General features: G+C 49.9%; 6 protein-coding genes across 6 annotated transcripts; 3 read left to right on the plus strand and 3 right to left on the minus strand.

The window, feature by feature from the left end:
• On the plus strand, window positions 1–1,362 carry ACRALDRAFT_1079809 (uncharacterized protein; the record flags this gene model as incomplete). Its single annotated transcript, XM_071018944.1, has 1 exon — window positions 1–1,362. One exon carries the CDS (start codon window positions 1–3, stop codon window positions 1,360–1,362), a length of 1,362 nt encoding a protein of 453 aa, XP_070876700.1.
• A 30-nt stretch (window positions 1,363–1,392) lies between these two features.
• On the minus strand, window positions 1,393–3,159 carry ACRALDRAFT_1079810 (uncharacterized protein; the record flags this gene model as incomplete). Its single annotated transcript, XM_071018945.1, has 2 exons — window positions 1,393–2,573; window positions 2,636–3,159. The coding sequence occupies 2 exons, from the start codon at window positions 3,157–3,159 to the stop codon at window positions 1,493–1,495; spliced, it is 1,605 nt and encodes a 534-aa protein (XP_070876701.1). The 3' UTR covers window positions 1,393–1,492.
• Window positions 3,160–3,455: 296 nt separating this feature from the next.
• On the minus strand, window positions 3,456–4,613 carry ACRALDRAFT_1039908 (uncharacterized protein). The gene is made up of 2 exons (XM_071015158.1): window positions 4,450–4,613; window positions 3,456–4,385 (listed from the first exon to the last, which is right to left on the minus strand). Exons 1-2 carry the CDS (start codon window positions 4,512–4,514, stop codon window positions 3,668–3,670), a joined length of 783 nt encoding a protein of 260 aa, XP_070876702.1. The 5' UTR covers window positions 4,515–4,613; the 3' UTR covers window positions 3,456–3,667.
• Window positions 4,614–5,044: 431 nt separating this feature from the next.
• Window positions 5,045–5,621, plus strand: ACRALDRAFT_1047695 (40S ribosomal eS27 domain-containing protein; the record flags this gene model as incomplete). The annotated part of the gene is made up of 2 exons (XM_071015515.1): window positions 5,045–5,352; window positions 5,439–5,621. The coding sequence occupies exons 1-2, from the start codon at window positions 5,233–5,235 to the stop codon at window positions 5,619–5,621; spliced, it is 303 nt and encodes a 100-aa protein (XP_070876703.1). The 5' UTR covers window positions 5,045–5,232.
• Window positions 5,622–7,511: 1,890 nt separating this feature from the next.
• Window positions 7,512–8,315, plus strand: ACRALDRAFT_2025426 (uncharacterized protein; the record flags this gene model as incomplete). Its single annotated transcript, XM_071020308.1, has 1 exon — window positions 7,512–8,315. One exon carries the CDS (start codon window positions 7,512–7,514, stop codon window positions 8,313–8,315), a length of 804 nt encoding a protein of 267 aa, XP_070876704.1.
• Window positions 8,316–8,767: 452 nt separating this feature from the next.
• ACRALDRAFT_2016788 (uncharacterized protein) lies at window positions 8,768–13,563 on the minus strand (the record flags this gene model as incomplete). The annotated part of the gene is made up of 8 exons (XM_071019856.1): window positions 8,768–10,318; window positions 10,383–10,539; window positions 10,569–10,686; window positions 10,728–10,763; window positions 10,813–10,831; window positions 10,861–10,910; window positions 10,947–11,056; window positions 13,553–13,563. 8 exons carry the CDS (start codon window positions 13,561–13,563, stop codon window positions 8,768–8,770), a joined length of 2,052 nt encoding a protein of 683 aa, XP_070876705.1.
• Between the last annotated feature and the right edge of the window lie 9,890 nt (window positions 13,564–23,453).

Below are 23,453 nucleotides of genomic sequence, written 5' to 3' on the forward strand. Positions count from 1 at the left end.
ATGAAACGAGAGAAACCCATCACCATCGACGGCCGGACGGGCGAAGGCGGTGGCCAGCTCGTCCGGGTCGCAGTGGCGTTGTCCGCTGTAACGGGCCAGCCGGTGAAGATCACTCACATCCGGGGGAACCGGCCCCGAGGTGGAGGCCTCAAGTCGCAGCACGCAACGGCAGTCGAATACCTATCATCCGCCACCTCCGCCACGACATCCGGTCTCTCCGTGGGCAGCAAGACCCTGACGTTCCACCCGTCCACATCGCCGTCTAGTACCTTTTCCGCAAGTCGCGACATCTCCATCACCGCCGACTCCCCCAGCGCAAGTGCCCTGCTTATCTTCCAAGCTGTCCTACCCCATCTCCTCTTCCGCGGCTCCTTCGGTAACGAGACCGACGGGAAAGACGGGAAAGACGGGGACGAAGACGGAGAGCGCGGAGAGGACCGGACCACGCCAGAACAGCAACCCATCACCCTGACCATATCCGGCGGCAGCAACGTCAGCTTCGCCCCATCCTGGGAATACGCAGACCAAGTCCTACTACCAGCTCTCCGGCACCGCTTCGGTCTACAAATCGAAGGCCAACTCCTCCGTCGCGGCTGGTCCCTCGGCCCCGCAAGCCAAGGCGCCGTCCGGTTCCGCATCGTCCCCTTGCAGAAGGGGCAGTTCCTGCAACCCCTCTGCGACCCCACCCCTCTCGCCGCCAATGTATTCGCAGCCACCGAGTACACGGCCATCTCGCGCGTCGACGTCTCCGTCATCGCCCCAGCGTACACGCACGATGCCTTCACGCGACACCTGGCCAGTCAACTCGGGGTCCGGTTTCCTGGCGCGCATGTCGAGCTCAAGGTCCTCGAGGACTCGGGTTACGATGCGAGGGTTTACGTCCTCCTCGTGGCGCGGTCGCCGTCGGTCCAGGACGAAGATGGAGACGGAGACGTGCGCTGGGGCCGCGATGTGCTCACTTCGATACCCAAAAAGGGAGGAAACGCCGCGGCGTACAAGTTCGTGCCGCTAGTGGCGCGCAAGGTCGTGGCCCGGTTGGCCGAGGAAATGGACAAGCGGTGTGTGTGCGACCAGTATTTGGAGGACCAGCTTGTCGTTTTCCAGGCCTTAGCCCAGGGAAGGACGAATTGTCCCCGCTTCGACGACCCTAACGATATAGATGGCACCAAGGACGATGGGATGGCCATGGGCGTCAAAAACGAACGGCTGCGGAAGGACAAGACCCACGAACCGTTTGGACCGGGGAGCCTGCACTCGCAGACGGCACGATGGGTGGCTTCCGAGATGCTGCCAGGGGTGGAATGGTATAACAAGGGTAGGATATGCAGGGGTATCGGTTGGAGTGCAGGGGTGTACACCTGACCTCGGCCTCTGCAACCAAGTGTAAAACATTTTCAAAGCAAAAGTCAAGAGATCCTACATGCGCGCAATGCGTACAACACGTACATCACAGCAAAAAGTTCCCACCCACCCACACATCTCTTTATTCTCTCTAAGCTTCTTCCTCTCCACGGATCGCCCAGATGCCCGGCTCGACACGCCCAGGAACGCACTTCCAAGAACACCCCATGCGCATGAACGGGACGGCCTGCTCCTCGACAGTATCGCTCCACGGCGAAAAGTGGACCGCGGTGCCCGACCCCGCGGCGTTGGGATGCCTCCGAACGCGCGCCACCTGCCACCATTCCAGCCACCGGGTCGCGGGCGTCACCAGCAGCTTCTCGCATCGCCAGCACGAATACCCTCCAACACGGCGCTGCTCGACGGCACGATCCAGCACGCCGCGGACCTGAGGCAGCGTGTCGGGGACGTACTGCGTCAGTTCCTCCAGATCGGGACTCCGGTAGCAGCTCCGCGCTGCGAGCTCGAAGAGACTGGGAACACGGGTGGCTTCGGCCGAGAACGACGGCGGACAGCTCGGGTCCGAGTTCGTCTGGTCTGCGTCGACCTCGACCGGCTCCGCCATGCCGCCGTGAAGTCGGAACTTTGAACATGTCGCGCCCGCGCTGTTGGAGTACTCGATCGCCGACCGTGCCATGTACCGAGCTGCCACGCCCTCGAAAGTCGACGGCAGCTTCTGCACGAGGTGTTGCTCGTAGGACCCAGATCCATCGCACTCGCTTAGGCTGACGACGGTAGCCCCGGAATTCGCACCGGGCTGCTGGGAGAGGTGGCTGTCCGAGTCGACTTGCGCCGGGAGACGGCTGGCCTGGTAAAACTTGTTGCCTTGCAGGAACAAGTTCTTGAGGGTCCCCGGGGCGGCCATGAGATCCAGGAGCTCCGCGGGGAGCTGCCGCAGTTCGTTCTGTGCGAGGTTGAGCGTTTCCAACCTTTTCAGCTTCCCAATGGCCGGCGGGAGCTGCCGCAGACCGCAGCTGCGGAGGCTGAGGACAGTCAGGTTCTGGAGGTCGAAGATGGCCCCCGGGACGCGGCAGAGCGGGTTCCCGGATAAGAAAAGCCTCAGCCAGGGATCCCGGTGCTCGAACGGCACGCCCTCGGCTACCACGGGGATGTAGGTGAGCTCCCCCAAGGGAACAATCGTCTCGGTGGATAGGGACTCGAGACCCATGGACCTGTTGATTCACAGTAAGCCAAACGACTCGCGAAAAAAACAAGTACCGTCATGTCGACTCACGATAAATCTACGTCCTCGCTGCCTTCATCAAGGCACATCTGGATCCTCTCCCGGGCGAGTTGCTCGGCAGGCGAGATGACCGGCCGTCGTATCGGCGGACGCTGCAGCTGCGGCAGTCTCGGCTGCGCAGGTATTTGCAGCATATCCATAAAGTCGTCGTCGCCATCCGTGCTATCGCTGCCCATCCAGACACCGCTGTCGAGTTGCCGCCTCAGGGTCCGTTTTGGCTTGGGCAGGGGGCGCGACTCCTCCGTGGACGAGTCGGGCATGGACGAGTCGGACACGGGCTGTTGCTGGAACCACGACCCGATGTAACGCCTCTTACGGCGCCCTTCGACGTAGTTATCCAGTGCCGGGTCGTCATCGCTGGAGAAGATGGCCGGGTCGCTCGAGTTGCCGAAGAGAAGCCCCGCGTTCGATGAGCGTCGGGCGCGAACGCGTTTCCGAGGGTTATTGCTGAAGCTCTGCGTGTCCTCGTTCCATGACACTGCAGGGAGTGGTGGGAGTGACGGCTCCTCCGCCATTTCTTGAACCAGGAGAGAAAAGGAACTTCAAGTAATACGAGTCGTCCTGTCGTTCGATGGTGGAATGTTCAACAGTATAAGTAGAGTGAGAGTGGTGTTTAAACGTAAACGTGTTAGGGGGTAATTGGGAGAGTTCGGTGATGCGACGCGATGCGTGCGACCCGCGTTGTCTGATGATGTAAGCGCGTCAAATTGGTGGTCGGCCCCACCAACCCCACAAAAGACAAAGCCCCGTGTCACGAGAACAAATGCTGCTCTTCGGATAGAGCCGAATTCCAGGAACGTTGTACAGTACGCGATTCTCTACCCCTTGGCGTTGGCAGGGCACTCGAGTTTTCTCGCATCTTTACCCCAACGTGCAACCTTGTCCAGCGCCTGGTTCTCGCGCGTCGTTTGATACAGTTATTTACCAAGTGCGCAAGAGGGCGGACAACTCGAAATATGTTACGAAGCGAGTGGTAGCCCGCACTTCTACCAAGTCCGAGGGAGCTCAAAGATTCCAAACTCCTCAATCCCAGTCATCGTCATCATCGTCGTCCCGGGACCTCGACGCAGTGCCCATCCTTATTCCCCTGCTGGTCCCCGTCCTCTCCTCCTCCTCATCTTCTGCCCGTCTCCTCCTCTTCAGAATCCTCATGTCCGTGTCCGGAACCGCGCCGACCTCGACAAGAAGATTGTCAATGTTGAGCATGTTCATCCGGACACCTCCCACCGTCGCCAGGGTTACGATCTGTTTGACAATATCGCCGTCCTTGTAGACCAGAATGGTGGGGCAATTCCGCTCGGGGTAGTTCTCAATGGCCTTTTCTGCGCGCATCTCGCAGAACTTGACGTCTCCGTATTCCTTGGCGGCCTGCTTCCACAGCTCGGACAGCACGCGCGACTCGACGTTTGTGCCGACCGACGACGTGAGGTTGACGAAGACGGGGCCCTTTTTGGACGCTTCGGTGACCTCCCGCGAGTATTCCGGTTTCGAGATGGGGTAGACGCTGCCGTGTACCGCCTTCGTTTGAAGCGCTGAGAGCTCTTGCATCCTCTTCTGCCGGTACCGTTCGAGAAAGTCCTCATCCTCGTCGTCCTCCAGCTCGTCCAGCTCGTCGAGGTCCTTGCCCTCTAACCTGTTCTCGTGTGCTAATCGCCGACCTTCTAGGATTGCCTCCTCGATCATCGGCGTGGGGCTCGGGGGCTTCTCTGGGATGACGCCATGTTTGCGCAAGATATCGTTCCTGTAGAAGTGCGTGAGAAGGTAGCTCAAGACTTGATCATTCATTCCCAGGAACTGAGCCATACCATTCTGTGTCCGCATTAGGGTCGTCTATGGGGACTGCTATCCTCTGCTCGAGAGGATTCGCCATGATGAAACTGGCAGTGGTGCAGTCGAGTCTGAGTAAGAACTATCTATTCGTATCGCTTTCTGATGAAAAGGGAAAAAAAAAAGCAAGAGAGCAACCGACTATGAACTCAATGCAGTCTTCAACTCCGTCCACGACCAACGCTAGGCAACTACCTACCTCATTGCCCCTCCCCCGGGACTATTACCCCACATCAACACACCGAGGGGCAGACAGTGTACCATGTTAGCTAAGCAACATATCCTACGACACGGGCCAATAATGGCCCCCACCAGCTAGTAACGGCGTTGAGTCACGTGGAATCGGGCGAACAAGCCCTAGTGATTTGACCAATTCGGTTAGGGCGAAACTTTGCCTCAAGTGTGTGACGACCTCGGGGAGCCCCAAGATTTTTCCACATCACCCACGCTCTACCCTCAGCGAGTGCCACCAAATCTGCACGTAAAGCTCTCAGATTTCGTCAAGACCACCGACACTCGCACCCTTCGCAAATTTCTCATCCGCTGATCACGAACTACTGTCAAGATGGTAAGCTCTGCTGTTTAATTTTGGGATTACCAGGAGAGCTCTTTATTTCCCGCCCACCCATGGAACAAATTATGGGACACGGAATTCGATCGGTCGATCTACCAACGTACGAGAGGACAATAACGTTCGGGGGAAAAGAATCGAATGGATAATATGGGAAAAGAGCTGCCGGGTTGATCAATTTGATGGACGGATGGATGGATGGATAGTATTTGATGGAAGGACTGTTGGGCTGACGAATTATCCGCAGGTTCTCGCCGTTGACCTTCTCAACCCCTCCCCGGCCTCTGAGGCCAAGAAGCACAAGCTCAAGGTATGGTTTCTCCTTTTTACCTTTACCACACCAGCCGGTTGCACCGTGGGTATGTTCCATTCCACCGCGACTAACCACGACCCCAGACCCTTGTCCCGGCCCCCCGGTCCTTCTTTATGGACGTCAAGTGCCCCGGCTGCTTCACCATCACCACCGTCTTCTCGCACGCCCAGACCGTCGTCATCTGCCAGGGCTGCACCACCGTCCTGTGCCAGCCCACCGGTGGCAAGGCCAGGCTCACTGAGGGCTGCTCGTTCCGGAGAAAGTAAACAGTTTCGCATGACGGGGCTTTTTCTTTTTCACTCTGGGTTTTATTATGACGGCTACGGTGGGAACGATGGTGGCTCTCATCTCGGATCTGCAAAACAACACCGAACACCACAAAAAAAGCATTTGCGACTCCTGGCGAATAGACAGCACCTCGACACGGGCCGCTAGGGCTCGCTGTTCCCGGACATAATCAAACGGCCTCTTTTTTGCGGATGGAAAAGATGGGGCATTCCAAAAATTCCTTGACCAAAAAACAGGGGCGTTTGGGGTCTCCGGTTCTTGCATGACACTCTCGAACGACGTATCTTGTTTTTTTTTATCTTTTTTTTATTTGGCCCTCCCTACCTCCCTCGCCGCCGCACAACGTTCCCGGTTTACCTACCCTCTTGTCTCTCTCGTCGAGTCGTTCTTTGTTTCCCATGGCTTGTTACGACCCGGTCCATGAAAGGAGGAGGAATGCGTTCTCTGCATGGGATGGGTGGGCAGCAGAAGATTGGGCACTTCACGAGCGTTCGGCTGGTCTGCGATCGGCCTGGACGTGAGGACGTGGAAGCGCTGATTGAGGATCGCTACATACCCAATTGCAGTGGACGGAGAGGATAACACTGCTCTTGCGAAATTCAATGCTTTCCACAAACCTGTCATCTGCAAGTTCCGGGGACCCTTTGGTGAGGTGATGTGATCCTGGTGGTGATGATTGTGATGTGACGTCTACAGTTGTACGTGTCGAGTGTCACCCAGTGCCAGCCTTTTGGTCTCGTAGCGCATTGTATTGTTCGCGTCGTCACATACTTGAAATGGCGTTCCTCTTGCCCGAGGACTTATAACCATCGATGTAATTCGTAGATGTATCCAAGTAGCCTACTTCCGCGACGAGGAGTTGGATAGTCCGCAGTCTTCCCTGTACGACAAGCAGATACCTCTATGAACCGTTCGTCTTGTGCTGTTCTCAGTCCAACTTGCGTACCCGGTTACATGTCGACGTCCTGCCGAAAGTGTGATAAACTACATTTGGCAACAGCCCGGAGACAAATGGAAAGTATGGTAATCTCTCGACACCGTCCTTTTCCCGTCTTCCTTGTATAAACTGAAAAATCGCAATGCGACACATACGAAGTAGAACCACTCATTTTGACGTCGAGTACGAAGTACAGTAACTCTCTCCGATTCCTTTGTCCATTTCAACCGCATGCATAACGAGGGACCTGGATTGTCTCGTGCCCTTGATCCGGGGAAGTGGAGACAGTACACGGTCCTTCATCCTCGATTCGTCCTTGGTCATTCTAGATTAACAGCCACTGAGGCAGGATTGCGCATCGTTATCAGTGTCACGAGACTTGCCGGCCCAGCCAATCGGAACCGAGGCTTTGTCAGTTTTTAAGGGGGTGGGGTTTCTCTTAATTGAAAAAATCAATAAAACGCGGACATGACGCGAAGAAACGCGCCAAACGACTCCAAATCACGGGTGAAAAGCCACTGCAAACAAAGGTAGCGCCCGGACCAAGCCTCCCACGAGCCACCTCACCTTTATCTAATAATACCCAACACCAGCCTCCTCCCCCTGCCAACCCTTGGAATCCAACTCAACTTTTCTTTACTTCCACCCATAACCCCGGATTTTCACCACTCTGGGAGCTCTTCAAGCACTGTCATTTTAGTGATCATTGCGAACGATCTCCACAAAGTGTGCTATCCTACCTTGTCTTCACTTGTCTCCTAGAACGTCAAGACGAGATCATCTCAGCGCCTCCCATCTTGGACATTGGACATCACCTTACACCATCTTCCGAATTATACATTCTATCGGCAAATATAGATTCATATCGGTAAACAAAGCGCATATTTCAGACAAACACCCATCAATTCGTCTTACAACCACCACAACTGAAATGTCCGCCCCGAGGTCCAAGCGCCAGTTCGCCGGCGCAGCAAGCGACCCCTCCCAACGCCAAATCACCTCCTTCTTCTCCCCCCGGTCACCCACCACCCCTGTCTCCGCCTCGCCCCAGCCCCTCCTCCCGGCCAGCGTGCAATCCAACCTCCTCAACGTCGGCATGCGCGTCCGCAAGAGCGTTCCCGAGGGCTACAAGACGGGAACATACAGCAGCTTCAAGCTCTGGTCCGACGTCGACAACGCACACGTCCCCGTCTCCCCTTCTCCGCCCGCCACACAGCCCGCCAGGTCCGCCACCACGGCCTCGGCGCAGAGGGAACTCGTTCCGTTCTGCGGAATCCATAAAGTCGGCGGCCTCGCCGCGCAACAACCTTTGTCGTACACCGGCTATGACGGCCGAGACGGGGGGGAACTGGACAACGTGCCGGGGCTGGATGAGATACCAGGCTTGGTGACTAGCTCGCAGGAGAGCGTGGAAAGCAATGCTACTACTTCCACCGCGTCTTCGTCTCGAAAACGCATCTTCCGCGAGCGTGAGGACGACAGTGACGGAAACGATGCTCATTTCGCACCGACATGGCACGACGGCAACACCTGGGTAGACGGCGACGTCAGCCCCCGCAGCCTGGCGCCCGCGGGGTGGGGTAACATGAGGGTCCTTGCTGTGCCGAAGAGCATTGCGCGGCGAAAAGGCACTGCTACCACTGTCGTTCCACCCGTGGAACAGGAGAACATGGCTGTCGATGATTTTGAGGAGGCCGACTTTCTTGTGGACGGCATGGACGTGAGCGATCAATGAGCGGTTTGCGAATGGGAACGAGACGAACGACACGGGGTAATTCAGGTAATTCAATGGTAAGATATGTCTGGGAGGGAACGAAAGAGCGGATACATGGTATTATTACACTGGCGTTTGAGGGCGACACATGGCGGCGGTCTTGTCCTTTATCTATTTACTTGGGGCGTTCTGTACTCAGCAAGTGCTGCCTTTGAGGACAGTCTTATTTGTATCAGTGTCATTATTGTTGTCGTCTACTGCGACTCGGGTATCCATTGTGATAGTATACAGGTAGCACTCCAAAACCCATTAATCAAAGGATTGCTACACCAAGCCGGAAAGGAGCAGCGCATATCAATACAAGCGAGACAGCGAACTGTCTCAATGTTTTCCGAGTCCCGCAGGACGCCATGCTCACCCACGCTTTCTCGTCCTTCCCAGTTGAGACGGTATGAATGAGACGAAGAGCCGCGCTACATACCTGCAAACGGATCCCTGAACTCGAGGAGATCCCGCTGTCCGTAAAACTCACCGGCGACGGTTAGGATCATGTTAAGCGTAGCACGCATGTTCATCCTGGCACGCAACCGGGCGTCGGCCGCCGCTGCCTTGGTCGCATCCTCTTTTTCTTTCTGTTTCTCCTTTTCTCCCCCCGCCTCTTTCTCTCCCCCTGCCCCTCCTGCGTCCTGGGCTGGGGGCTGGACGTCGACACCCTCGAGCTGGGCCAGGATCCGCGCCTTAACGGCTTCCAGGCTTTCTTCGTCTGTTTCCAGGCCGACCTGCTGGGGTGTCGGTGCATCGTCTTCGGCTACCTCGCCGTCCTCGGAGCAGTCCATGGGTTGCGACTGTCGGTCTTCCTCCCCGGTCTCGTCAATCTCGCCGTCTTCAATGTCCTCGACTGTTGCGGAATGGCCTTCGGTTGTTGTCGCACCACCAGCAGCCGGTTCAGCGGTAGCGTCATCTCTCCTTTCTGTTCCGTCAGATTCTTCGGAGATGGCACCGGTCCCCGCTTGACCGGCTTCATCTTCGCCTGTGCCCCCGCCCTCGTCCTCATCCTCGCCTTCGTCCTCCTCGGGTTCCGGCTCTTCGACCTCCATATCCTGCAACACGTCCTCATCGTCGGAGCTATCGTCCACAGCCTCGTGCACGCCTAGGTCTACGCCCTCCCCCACGAGGGCATCCCGGAGGTTCGCCATATCTGTCAGGCTCTGGCTCAGGAGCACGGCGCGGCGGCCCAGATCGCGCACCCAGGCGACCTCGACGTGGGTCAACTCGCCGGGCGGGGGCATACGGGCCAGCAGAGCCCAGAGCCAGCGGCTCGTACGCTCGTGTAGCTCGGCACCGCGGCGGAGGAAGCTACCGGAGAGCAGGATGCGGAGGACCCCCAGGACCGACTCCTTGGTCATGGAGGCGACCTGGGCGGGTAGAGGGTCGGTGTTGCGGAGACGGTGGTTCCAGATCTTGAAGACGGGGCTTCGCGGACCCAGGCGGCCGACGTGGGGGCTATGCGTGCGCGGGAGGGCGGAGACGACGTCTTCGGGTGGTTTGGACTGGAGGACTGTGCGCAGGGCATGGTAGTGGTCCAGCAGGGAGGTGAAGTAGGCCTCCTGGATGGCTGCTTCGGTATCGGCCTGTTGGTAGAATGCCGCGTCGTCCCAGTCTTGGTCGTATTCCCCCTCTTCCGCTTCGCCTTGCCCTTCTGCCTCTTCGAGCCAAGAATCAGGTTGGCCAATGTACGCGCCGTCCTCGTAACGGCCGCGAAAATCTCCTATACCGCTTTCGTAGAGGCCATGGTCGACTGCGGTATTTCCTGTCTCTCCATTTTGGACACCGCCGGGCGTCTCGTTCGCATCGTCATCGGGTCTGTCATCGGGTCGGAAGCCTTCGGGGAGTTGAGGTCCAATGGGGATCTTTGGCGCGACGAGAAGATGGGGAATTCCAGTAGCTTCTTGTCTGGTAGAAAAAACACTCACCACATCAGCATGCTTCGATACTGCAGGAATAAGAGAAGAGAGGTTCAGCGCCTTTGCAGCAGACGAGAAAGGGATGGATGAGGCCAAGGGCAAGGAATCTCTCTACTCACCTCACTGATTTGAGATAGGCCATGGCGTCGGCGTCATCTTCGAATTCCATATCCGAGTCGGCGGGGATCGTAGTAGCATCGCCGTACGTGGAAAAGACATATTTCTGACCCCAGGTTGGGTCGATGTGGGAGCTTTGATGTTGTCGTCCGGACTTGGAGCTGCTGGACTGGTTCTTGGACCGTTTCTTCACTGGTTGCTCGGAAGAGGAGGTATCGTCTTGCCCATCGGTAGACGTGGCATGGTTACGCTTAGAAGCCATGGAGTTGGAAGCCAGAAGTAGTCAAACAAAAACAGAAGAATGTTCTGGGCTAAGAATGTAGGTTGAAGCGCGTCAGTCCGTAGGCGTCACCAAGAAATGGGTTGTCCAAGAGAGCTCCATTTTTAGCTACGAAGTACGAACTTGCACGTACCTAATGGGTCTGATTATTAATCACGGCCGTGGGACACGGCGTACTATGCGACGCTGGATGTACCCGTGACACTCTCGACAAGCCGTCCAGATTCAATAACTGGTCCATCTCATTCGTCGAGACTGGGTCTCTTTATCTCTCTGCATACTTTTGCTGACTGCCAGCCAGGAACCGGGCGCCCTGGCATTCGTCGGGTTTGCCTCTGGGATCCGCAGGGATCTTGCAGCAAAGTACCGGGACCTCTGTCTTGCTAAGGCATGTACTCTGGCTGGCATGACCCGGTGTCTTTGTATAGTTAAAAGGCGCTATAGAGAAAAGGGTCGATTATTAGATTTATTCTTGGGGCGAGGCCTAAGACGCAGACTGCGCGACGAGTGGCGGTATAGATAGGAAAACATAAGCCCGCGATAATATAGCAGCGTGGCCGCGGCGTGGACGCCCCGCTTCTTGAAGACGGCACTTAGGAAATATAAGGGACTCTCTAAACCCTAGAGCTTAATCCTTATATAGATACGGACGGAGAAGCTTAGCCTCCGTAAATTCCTTTTCTAATACGGTGTCCCCGGCGCGGTAACACCGCGCTACCCTTATACTAACGGGGGAGCAGAAATAGCTAAGTATATTATATTATAGTGTATAAATATAGACGACTAGATATAGGAGGGACTATAGGGCATAGCGGGAGCGGAGCTAAGGAGTAAGGTAAACTAGCTCCGCGCCCTTAGGGACGATAAGCGGGCAGGAGCGGTAGCGAAATAGTTCCTATAAGTAGGCAGGCTCCGGGATTTCCGCCTAGTAAGAGCCCTAGACCCCGGAGGGATAATAATAATATAAGGATAACTATAGGGATATAGTAAAGGGTATAAACGGTGCGGGCGTTAATAGGTCTTTTAGGGGGCGCCACGCCTATATATAGCTAACCCCCCGCTATCTTAGCTATCCTCTAAGTAGCCTTATTACTAGCACTTCGCTTTAACTAGGCCTTATCGCCCTTACTTTAATTATCGTCGGTATTATCTTCTTCCTTACTAAAGGTAATAGGATTAGCGGCGGGGGGGATTATAAGGTTCTAAGCAGGTTAATAGCGGGAACATAATAGGAATAAAGCTAACCTATTATTTAGTAGCTAATATTCTTAACTATTTATTTAACTCTAATAAACTAAGCCTAGGTTATAGGATAATCGTTTATAGCCGTAGCTTTAGCAGTAGCGTTAGCCCGATACTAGGAGCTATAGTTAGCGCGTAAAGCTTATAACTAACGCTTACTAATAGCCTTATAAGCACGGCGAGTCTAGGATAATTAGTAGAAGCCTATATAGCGACCCCGCGATTAATACTTATAGTGGTAGTATTATTAACCCTAATATAATAGACGGTCTATATTAACCGGTTTAGTGCTATACGGTAAGTTACTAGCACCGATTTATAGCCTCCTTTTTTTCTTTTAGTATAACGGTAATAATAAGCCCCAGTACCGGTAACGTTATAGTATTTATTAACTAGTAAATTAACTATAATAGCAGAGATATAGCGGGTATAGGGGGAGGCTTAGACGGTTATAGGAATTAGCTCCTACCTAAGTTAGACACGCTATACACGCAGGGATAGTATATAGATAACGTATATTCTTTTTACTAGTAAAGCTAGCGGGTAGGGGGGCGTTACTAGCGCTATCGGCGCTATTACTAGCGGATTAGTTAACAATAGAGGTTATATAGATTAAGTAGATATTAGCTTAAATAAAATAGGCTAGAACTAGGTATACGGATAATATAGGCTACCCGCGAGGGTAGCGCCGAACTTACTTTAATAGGATAGCTTAAAGAAGAAAAGAGAGGAGGGAAAAGGGAAAAAGGTTAAGAAAGGTTTTTTTATTAAAAGGCTCCTATAGCCGGGCGGCTATAAAGGAAAGTAGGCGCGATAGCTATTCCGGCGCCTATTATAAGGTAGTCACGGATAGGCGGAGCGGTAGTAAAGAAAGGCGAAGCCGTTACTATGCAGAACGGCTCCGCTAGGGCCAAAACAAACAACCAACTAATAGGCTAGCCGAAAGGAAGGGTCAGGCTTATCACGGGTCCGTATCTAGAGCTAGGGTCCCGAGGAGACGGTCGCCGGGCCTCTAGAAGGGTCGGCAGTGGTCTGATTAGGGGAACGAATAGCTATAGATAGGCAGGCGGGCCTACGGTCGGCTCTTCTGGATCGTCTAGATAACCAAAAAGGGAGGATAATACAAATTATGATTATAATAGGTGATAGGTGACGATCGTGAAAGATCGGACGAAAAGCTAGCTAGATATAGTGGGTCTATTCCGAAGAATAGCCGCATACAAGACCAGATCTCTAGGACCGCGTACGTGGTCACGTAATATCCAACGTCCTAACCCGGAACACGGGTCTACCCCTCTATAATCGGCCCTAAATTATTAAGCCACGCCTCGTGGTCTTAATAATTTCAACACAAATAATAGCATAACCGTCCTAAATATATCTCTATTACCCTGATCAGGGTATCTATAAGCAGCTTATATAGTAATAGCTTCCGTATCTTTCCTCGCGCGCGTGTATTCCTAAAGACGTCTCTCGAAGACGCGGGCTCGAAGGACGGTGACCTCCTAGATAGAGGTAACCTCGCAGGTCCTTCGTACATAAGCTAGGCGGCGGCGGCTTCCTCGGTTCCTTAGAAGGAATAAGCAACGCGGCGGCGGTAGTAAGCGGCCGTAAATAGGCGGCGGCCCTAGCATAGTCTTTAAGAAGACCGTGACGTAAAAGACATAACCGTGGCGGTAAACGTATATATAGGGTAGGCGGCGGCGGCCTTTTCGGTTCTATATAAGGAATAAGGTAACGCGGCGGCCCTAGTAAAAGATTAACGACGCAGAACATAGAACTAAGTAACGGCAGCGTAGAGTATATCTATCTCTTTCTATTACCTAGAAGGCAGGCAGTCCACTTCTTAGTTCGTATATATAAAGTATATAGGTCGGATCTTTTCGGCGGCGTAACACGGCACGCAGGAGGCAGGTCGGTTCGTCGAAGGCGGGAATCGCGGCAGGACTCTTCGAGGCGGTAGTATCATAGCCGGGCTTAAAAGAACAGGAAGAAGAAGCTATAGGATTAACGGGATTAACTAGATTAATCGGATTAATCGGATTAACTATAGGCAGGCGGATCAGGCTCGGGCCGATTAAAGGAATAAAGATATCGGGGAAAAGAAGAGTAGTAAAAGAGTGGGAAAAAAAGAGGAAAAAGGAGTAGGATAAGCTTATAGTGACTCTACTAGCAGAAAAACGGTAGGTAGGATTAAAAAGGGTAGGCGGGATTAATAGCACGTGATCTGCCTTAAAGATAGTAAAGATCTAACGCGTGCCACTAAACTAACTAATAACTTAATAACTAGCAGGCCGAATTAATTAAAATCGGATCCGTTCGAATCGTCTTCTTCTAATCAGGCTAATATGGTTACGAGTAAAAGAAATAATAAAGAACTATAAAAGATATAGTCTAAGGAAGGTAAAAAGAAAAGCTAAAAAATCGGTAGGTTACTCCTATAGACTTATAGGCTAGGCCCCGGGCCTAGTTATCTATCGGCCCTAAAGCTATACGAAGAAGCTCCTACGCGTATAGCTTTCTATATAAAGAAAAGAAGAATAGGCTCGTAATAAGGGTATTCGCGTAAAAAGAAAAGAGGTGGGCAGGGTAAAATCGGGGAAGGGCAGGACTATATCTATCGGCCCTAAAGCTATACAAAGAGGTCCCCCTCGAGGGCAGCTTTTTAAATAACCTAAAAATAATAAAAAGGTCCTAATCAGGTTAACAGAGCAGCTTCGGGATAAAAAAAAAATCCGGCTCCAGGGCGTAATCTAAAGGAAGACGCGGCCCTAGATTCGAACCCAGGATTATTAGAAGACACGGCCCCTATTAGGAACTAGAAGAAGCTCCTACGGACTCTACGCATAACTTCTGCTTCCGAAGATAATTCTATTACCCTGATTAGGCGAAGAGAAAGGCGGGAAAAAGAGGAAAAGGAAAAAGGGAAAAAGAGGTAGGAGGAGGAGGAAGATAATAAGGAAAAATCCCTCGGCCCTAAAGGCGAATCCACTAAAAAGGAAGAAGACGTTAACGGCCGTTAAGAACTAAAGAAAGCTCTTATAACTTTATAAACGTTTTTATCTCCCGAAAACGATTACGTTAACGCCTAATTATAAAGGCCCTGCTTTCGCCATACCTCTGCTTCTATTATATTAATCACCTACTATAAAGCTTATATCTCTACTATCTTAACTTCCTTTTTAAGGGAGCTACCAAATATCTCTTCGATCTATAGCCGGCTTAATAGACTATAATAGCCTAGATACCACTATAAATAAGGATTTTCGAAGGTATCGGGTAAAAGGAAAGCCGTTTACTTAGGTTGGCGGGTAAAGAGGTTAATAAACGGATCGGTGCCTATAGTAGGAGCTTCTATAGTAAGAGGCAGGCCTATAGCATATCGCCGCTCCTCTTCTTCGTCCTCTACCGCATACTTATCGATATACGCCTATATTTTATCTTCTAAGCCCGGAGGTAAGCGGAAAGGCTAATCGAGTAGGGTAGAGGCGGACTAATCGGTAGGAGTAGGGGCAGGGGAGTCTATAAGCGGACTCTTTTCCACTATAGGAATAATAGGCGTAACGGGCGTCTTTTTTATAGTGGGCGCGGCAAAGCTAGTATAGGAGCTTTACGGCAGAATAACAGGACCGGTAAGAATAGGGGAGTCCACGGGAGGACTCTTTTCTACTATAGGGATAATAGACATAGCGGGCGTCTTCTTCTCTATAAAGTCTATAGGAGGATTCTGGACCAGAGGAACGGCAGGAGGGGTAGTAGTAACGGCAGGTTCCTTTATTACGGGGTCCACGGCGGAGGGACTCTTCGGAACCGGTGCCACAGAGTCGGTAAAGGCAGGGGAGCTAGTATAGGAGCTCTACGCCGGAATAACAGGATTAACGGACTTAACGCGCTAGTTCCTCTAAAGCGCGGAGCTATTATAGCTTTTCCGGATCACGGAGCTAACAGGGCTTTTCTTCGGGCACATACGCCAACGGTAGCTATCCTAACCGTAGGAATAGCACCTAATTAGACGAATAGGAATATACTAGGCGGGACTCCCTTCCTAATAAGCAGCAGGACTTTACTATTAAACAGGACTTTTCTATAGAGTCGTACTTCTACCACGGCGGCGGCTTTTCCGATTACCGCTTCGGCTACTCGGAACGGAAGGCTACCTACGTGTAATAATATCACTATTAGTCTAATTAGACGAACAGGAAGTAAACGGTAAAGAGTCTTCCGATCGTAGAGTATATAGCTCTTATAGGGCTCCTTTACACGCCCTAAGCGTAACTCTCGCGAGGACCTTAAAATAAGAGGTTAACCCGATTAAGAGGAATAGGAATATATCCTACGCGCGGCTCTAACTACCTAGACTACTAGTATATATCCTCCTCTTTCCACGATATCGCCGTTATAACGTCTTCCTCTTTATATACGATTATTAATTTATAGGTAGTCTCTATATCGGTTTAGACTATTCTTTCTAAGCAGGCAGTCTCTACTCTTCTGGATCTATAGTACTCGGGACCGTCGAACCGGATCTATAAGACTATTAATATATAGGTAGTCTCTGCGTCGGGATAGTTTATAGCTATTACTAATAAGCAGGCAGCCTCTACTCTTCCAAAGTATTATCGGGATCGCTCTTCCGGAGACTTAGGCCCCGGGACACTGTTTTTATTTTTATTATTTTTATCGTTATCGCTATATTATATCCGGAATCAGAACTCGTATTAAAATCCTTTTCTTTTTCTTTAATGCCCACGTAACGCGCTATTCTTCCGGGCCTTAACTTAAGCCCTTCGGCCGCTATTAGAGGATAAAATCTGTATCTAATAACCGTATCGTATCTAAAGCTATACCGTATCTAAAACTATATCTTAACCGAAGCCTATGCCGTATCTAAAAACCGTATCGAAACCGAAGCTATATCGTAACTAAGACTCTTAAAACTCGAAGACTTAAAAAGCTTAAAAACCAAAGACTTAAGACCGAAGACTTAAAGGGAAAACCGTGACCGTATCGAGACTAATAACATAATAGGCCGTTTATTTAGGTAGGCCGGAACTACCCTCGTATACTTTCGGTTACCCTGATTAGATAAATAGGACCTCCTAGGCACCGATTATATCCGCCTCCGAGCATTAATTAAAGAAAGGCGAAGCCGTTATTATATAGAATAGCTCCGCTAGGGCCAAAATAAATAACTAACTAATAGGCTAGCCGAAAGGAAGGGTTAGGCTCGTTACGGGTCCGCATCTAGAGCTAGGGTCCCGAGGAGACGGTCGCCGGGCCTCTAGAAGGGTCGGCAGTAGTCTAATTAGGGGAACGAATAGCTATAGATAGGTAGGCGGGCCTACGGTCGGCTCTTCTGGATCGTCTAGATAACTAAAAAGGGAGGATAATGCAAATTATGATTATAATAGGTGATAGGTGACGATCGTGAAAAATCGGACGAAAAGCTAGCTAGATATAGTGGGTCTATTCCGAAGAATAGCCGTATATAAGACCAGATCTCTGGGACCGCGTACGTGGTCACGTGATATCTAACGTCCTGACCCGGAACACGGGTCTGCCCCTCTATAGTAGTATAGTAGAACCGTACCCTACCTAGAGGTGTATAGAATAAAGGGGACTACGTAAAGGAGGAATATAATAAAGATAATTATATAATATAGAATAAAGGGGGCTAGGAGGCTATAGAGCTATTAAAGCGGTAACGTATCGTATAGGCTGGCCTAAAGCAGGTCCGGAGCGGGTTATTCCGGGCCCGAAAGTGGGAGTGGATCTGCTATAGGAATAAGGGCAGGAATTTAGTATTACGATCAGAGATTTCTATAGAGTTAATTAAATTAATAGATCAATCGCTTATTTTACGTAATTGAGTTATACGCTGTTTGTAATAATTAAGAGTCTTATTTTCTCGATAACCTTTTAAAGCTATTTACGCCAAGCTGCCTACAGCTATAACCATAACCTCTAATACGACTATCTATACAAGCCACGAAGACTAGGAGCTATAAAAGCGCCTCTATAAAGTCAGGGCCCGAAGTAACGGAATCTGGGATTTCCTACGCCCTGACGATCTAGCTCCTAGGCCGTAGCGAGCTATCCGTCCCGAATTTACTTCCTACGCCTTTATCGCTAACGCTAACGGTTAACCCTCTAATATATCCGATCTAACGGCTATAGGCAAGGCCGCCTATACTAAGGACTACCGTCGATATAAAGAAGATCGTAAAGACTATAAGACCTATTAGAAGGGTATTAACGGTATACTTAAATAGGTGGAAGAGTCTATCGCTACGAAGAGACGGAAGGCCCTGATAAAGGGCACCACTCCGGAAGAGATCTACGTAGCAGTATAAGCCGACGCCGTACCCTATATCGCGACCCGTATAAAGGACCCCTAAAAGAACTACGATCTATATAAGAGTAAGCCGCCTACTAACCCCCGGAAGGTAGGCGCCTAGCTAGATAATTAGCAGGATCGGCTTTAGGACTATTATAATATCGGGATATATAGCAAGCCCAGGGAGATTTAGATTAACGATTTCTTTAATGCTATACGACCTGCCTTAGGTAACTAGGTAGATATAAAGGAAGTAACGCTAGACCTTAAAACAGAGACGGTGATAACCCTTATTACGGAAAGGAAGAAGGCGGCGGAATAACTTAACGTGCCGCCTATTCGAAGCCATAGAACTATAGCCTTCCCGGCCCTAAACCTAGGCGAAGGTGACGATAATAAAGAACCGTACCGGACCGGGAGGGCTAACCGGAGCGGAACCTAGCGGGGCCGTAGTGCCTACCCTAAAGGCAAGTCAGCTAACCGTATAAGCTCGAAGCGCCGGTAATCACTCTTCTATAAGGACGAGTACCCCGCGTGCTACTAGCGCGGCCACGATCTATAGGGCTACTAGATACTATTCCCGGAATAAGCGCCGGAAGGTTTTCTAGCTAATAACCCTATTAGGAGGCTCGTGGAGAAGTCCCTTAGGATAGACCAGGATCTATAGCACGCTATAGAGAAGATTAGGTCCTAGAATAAAAAGAAAAGGACCGCCGCCACCGCCGCCACCGAATATAAAGTGACCGATAATAATAATAAAGGTGGTGGCGGCGGCGGTAACGGCGATAATAATAACAAAGTCTTCGAGGAGGTATAACTACGTATAGCGTCTAAGTACACCGCGAAGCTAAAAAAGCTTATAGGAGCTTTATAAGGTAAGGCGCTAAACACCGTCCGTTATAAGCCACGCCGGCTAGAAGCTCCGGCGGCCGCCCTCTTAGTAGCTATATATCTATTACGTTAGTCCGCTATATTAGACTTAGATGCTATATCCTACGTTTTCTATAATAAAAGCAGATTTACGGATTATAGACCGGCCCGTCCCGATAACGTTATAATCGCCGGCACTATAACGGTGCCGATTTAAGGATACGGAGACGTTATTATTATAATAAAAGGAATGGCCGGCCCGATAAAGTTCCGGTTAAAAGACGTAGCCCACTACGAAGATTTTATCTATAACCTAGTCTCTAATAAGAAGATACGGTAGAACGGTTACTAGTAGGATTAAGAGCCACCGAACGATTATATACGCCGCCGTGACCGATTAATCCTTTATAAGCTAAGTATCTACTACGATTAAACCGTTATAAAGCTTTTTCCAGTCATTAACGCCCTAGCTACTCTTCTAGCGTTAAATCTACTAATCCGAAAACCGATCAAGAGAGCAGCCAGCTAAGCCGATAGTAACTTATAGCATCTACGGCTAGGGCACGCTAGCCCTGATATAATAAAATAACTAGAAGAGCAGTTATAGGGCGCTAAACTAAAGGGACTAGGAATAGTAGAGTGCGACGCCTACGCCTAATTAAAAATAACCCGTTAGATTAGCCGGAGGACCCGTATAGCTCTAAGCTACGCCGGTAAAAGGTAGGCGATCGATTTCACGGACTTTCTACTAACCGCCGATAGATATATACGGATTATATTCTTCACGGATCGATATAACGGCTTTGTGGCCTGCTACGTTATAACGTTAAAGAGGGCCTCCGAAATCTATATAGTTATTAACTAATATATCCGATAGGTTTAGAGTTAATTTAACCGGCAGGTACGGGTCTTTAAGTATAATAATAAACTAATATAATCGCTCGAGATACAGGGCGTGGTTAAGGATTTTAGTATCTAGCTAGAGTCCTTTTTAGTAGAGACCCCCGTATAGAACGGTGGTGCCGAAAGATCTAGGGCTGTTATCGTGGAGAAGGCACGAGCTATACGAATATACTCCTGATTACCCGATTTCCTATGGGTTAAAGCCGTATCTACTACCGCTTACGTATAAAACAGAACGCCTAAATAACGTCTTAGCTAGAAGACCCCGTTCGAAGTTATCTATTAACGTAAGCCGTAGCTAGGGCACCTTCGGGCCTTTAGTTATAAAGCTTTTCCTATAACCAGAGCAGCTCTAATAAGGTCTAGAAAGCTTTAAAACCGGCTAGCGCCGCGGGCCTATATCGGCTACCTCGTAGGCTACGATTTAACTAATATATACCGTATCTAGGTGCCTGGCCTTCGAAGGAACGGGATTATCCGTACACGTGACGTTATCTTTAACGAAGAAGAGTATTATAATAGCAGACTCGAGACCCTAAAGGACGATTTACGTTAATTAACGGAAAAGCAGCTAGCGGATATTATTAATTAGATCCGCCTACTAGAGTCGTATATAATTAAACAAGGTAAACCGTAAGCAGCCGATAAGGTAGCTAATACGTTTATAATAGCATACTTCGAGCCTATTCTCTAGTCGGGTAGTAAGGTTAACGAACCTCTCCTAAGGGCTACGCCTACCGGCCTTAAGGCTCGGGGGGTGGAACCGTTTATAGAGCCCGAGAGGCCGGAATAGTGGGAGGAGCTTATAAAGCCTATAAGGCCGGAGCTAGAAAAAGACTCTTCCACGGCTACGATTAATTACTAACGCCCGGATAGTCACCTTCTAACTCTACTAGAAACCCCTCCTTAGGCAGGGCTTACGGCGGCTGCTTTCACGGGCTATATGCCTATAGAGCAGGGGGGAGCTAAATTTCGAAGCTATAACAGTAACCGAGTCTGGATCTCTGCTTTTAACGCAGGAAGACATACCCTATTAGCCCGTAATTTAAATAGCAAGCCGCTAACAAAGTTAAAAATCAAAAAGGCACTTAAAAGACCCTACCGTAAAATACACCGTAAGTAACTGCCGGCCCCTCCGAGAAATTAATAAGACCTTAAAGACCACCTATACGAAATCCTGTTCCGATAAGCCTAAAAGGATCACTTAAAGAGTTATAAAGAGATAGGCTGGTGGATCATGATGCCGAAAAACAGGGCGAAGGGACATTAAGTGCTTAGCTGTATATAGGTGATAACCTATAAGTTTAATAAGCACGGCTTTCTATAGAAGTGTAAGGCTAGATTAGTGGTCCGTGGAGATTAATAGTATTAGGACTTATTAGAAGATATATATATAGCTACTCTCGCCGGTCGCTCCTTTAGATCGTTAATAGCGATCGCCGCTTATTTCGACCTATCCTTAATATAGTATAACGTCGTTAACGCCTTTATACACGCCCCTCTACCCTATAATATATATATACGGTTCCCGCCCAGGACCGCGGTGCCGGGTTAATTACTACTGTTAAAGAAGGCGCTATACGGGCTACGGGAGTCTCTATTACTATAGTAAAAGTATATTATAGAAGTGCTAAAAAGAGACGGGTTTAAGATAGTGCCGTAAGAGCCCTGCTGCTTTATACGCCGTGGGTTAATCCTGTTCTTCTATATAGATAATATCGTGATCGCCTTTAAGGAAGACTTTAGGGAAGAGATAGAATAGGCTGTCGTAAGCTTACGAGAGCACTACGCCCTATAAGGCGGGCAGCCACTATAATGGTTCCTTAGGATTAAGGTTATTCGGGACTATCTCTCGAGGAAGATATAGTTATTATAACGCGATTATATCGTGAAGGTAGGATATCTGTTATTCACGGCATCTAACCATAAACCTATAAGTCCTATAAAGCCGGCAGAGCTGCTGCCGTACGCTAGGAAGTCTATTACCGTTAAAAGCTATTAATAAAAGATAGGATCCGTGCTATACGCCGTAGTGATTACACGCCTAGATATCGCCTTTATAGTATCCCGACTCTATAGATTTAATATAAATCCGAGCTATTAGCATCACGAAGTAGCCGACTATTTAATCCGATATCTGCTAGCCACCTAAACCTACGCCTTAGAATTAGGTGGTAGCGACTCTATCAAGGTGTTTATAGACGCGTCCTTTACGGATAATTTAATTAATCGAAAGAGCAGCCAGGCGTTTATAATACGTCTATTTAGAGGTATAGTGGCCTAGCGAGCTAATAAGCAAGCAACGGTGATAACGTTAATAACAGAGGCAGAGCTGCTTTTGCTGGTATAAGGTGCGAAGGAAGGGATATTCACGAAGAGGCTGTTAGAGGCGATAGGTGTGATATTCGATGATCCACGATTATAGATACGATACGATAATAGCTAAACGATACGCCTACTAACGGCGGAGATCGCTTAATTAAATACACGATTACGGTATATAGATATATATAACTATTAGCTATAAGAGGCGTAGCAGAGTAGAAGGATTAAAGTTAGCTACGTTATAAGCGCCGATATAATCGCTGATAGATTAATAAAGGTCCTGTCTAGGGAAAAGTTTATAAGCTTTTGGAAATAGGTAGGAGTGATGGATATACAGGGACGTCTCTATATAAATAAGCTAGAGGAGATCTTACCGGAGTACCTGGAAGAGCTGGAAGAGAAGTTCGATAGGAGCTACGTGGACGTTATAGAAGGAGATATATCGATAAAAGACGCCTATAAATAACGTTAACTAAGTAACTATTATATAGTTATTTAGTTAGGGGGGTGTATCGTATAGGCTGGCCTAAAGCAGGTCCGGAGCGGGTTATTCCGGGCCCGAAAGTGGGAGTGGATCTGCCACAGGAATAAGGGCAGGAATTTAGCACTACGATCAGAGATTTCTATAGAGTCAATTAAATTAACAGATCGATCGCTTATTTTACGCAATTAAGTTATACGCTGTTTACAACATAACGCACCGCCCTAACACGGGTAAAACCCGATAGCAGACACCCTATTAGCCACTATACCGGAGGTAAGATCCGGAACACGCACCGAGTTAATATACGGCCGTATAGCGTTATCGTAGCGGCCGCCCCGGGGGCACCTATACTATACTATACGAGGGGAGGGGTTTTTATCCTAATCGGTTTTCCCCCCTCCTAAATCAGAGAAGGACTATCGCCTAGAAGGCTAGCCTATATAATTAGGTTAAAATAGCGTAATACATAATAAATAAATAGATTCATTCTGCTTATACCTAAAAGGGTGTGTCGTCCGAAACACCCCGACGCGACGGGCTGCCACCAATGAACCTCCGCGAATGATTAGTAATAAACTTCAAATGTCCGTCCCATATCGGATACCGGGCCGTAATACTCCGAGTTTCGGTGAGCAAC

The sequence above is a fragment of the Sodiomyces alcalophilus genome (genome assembly GCF_042370955.1).
Source record: "Sodiomyces alcalophilus JCM 7366 unplaced genomic scaffold ACRALscaffold_2, whole genome shotgun sequence".
NCBI lineage: Eukaryota > Fungi > Ascomycota > Sordariomycetes > Glomerellales > Plectosphaerellaceae > Sodiomyces > Sodiomyces alcalophilus.

Coding starts and splice junctions, on each gene's coding strand:
- ACRALDRAFT_1039908 (XM_071015158.1), bottom strand. CDS start 4,514: ATGGCGAATCCTCTCGAGCAGAGGATAGCAGTCCCCATAGACGACCCT. Junction 4,386..4,449: donor CCTAATGCGGACACAGAATG/GTATGGCTCAGT, acceptor GCACTTCTACAG/GAACGATATCTTGCGCAAAC.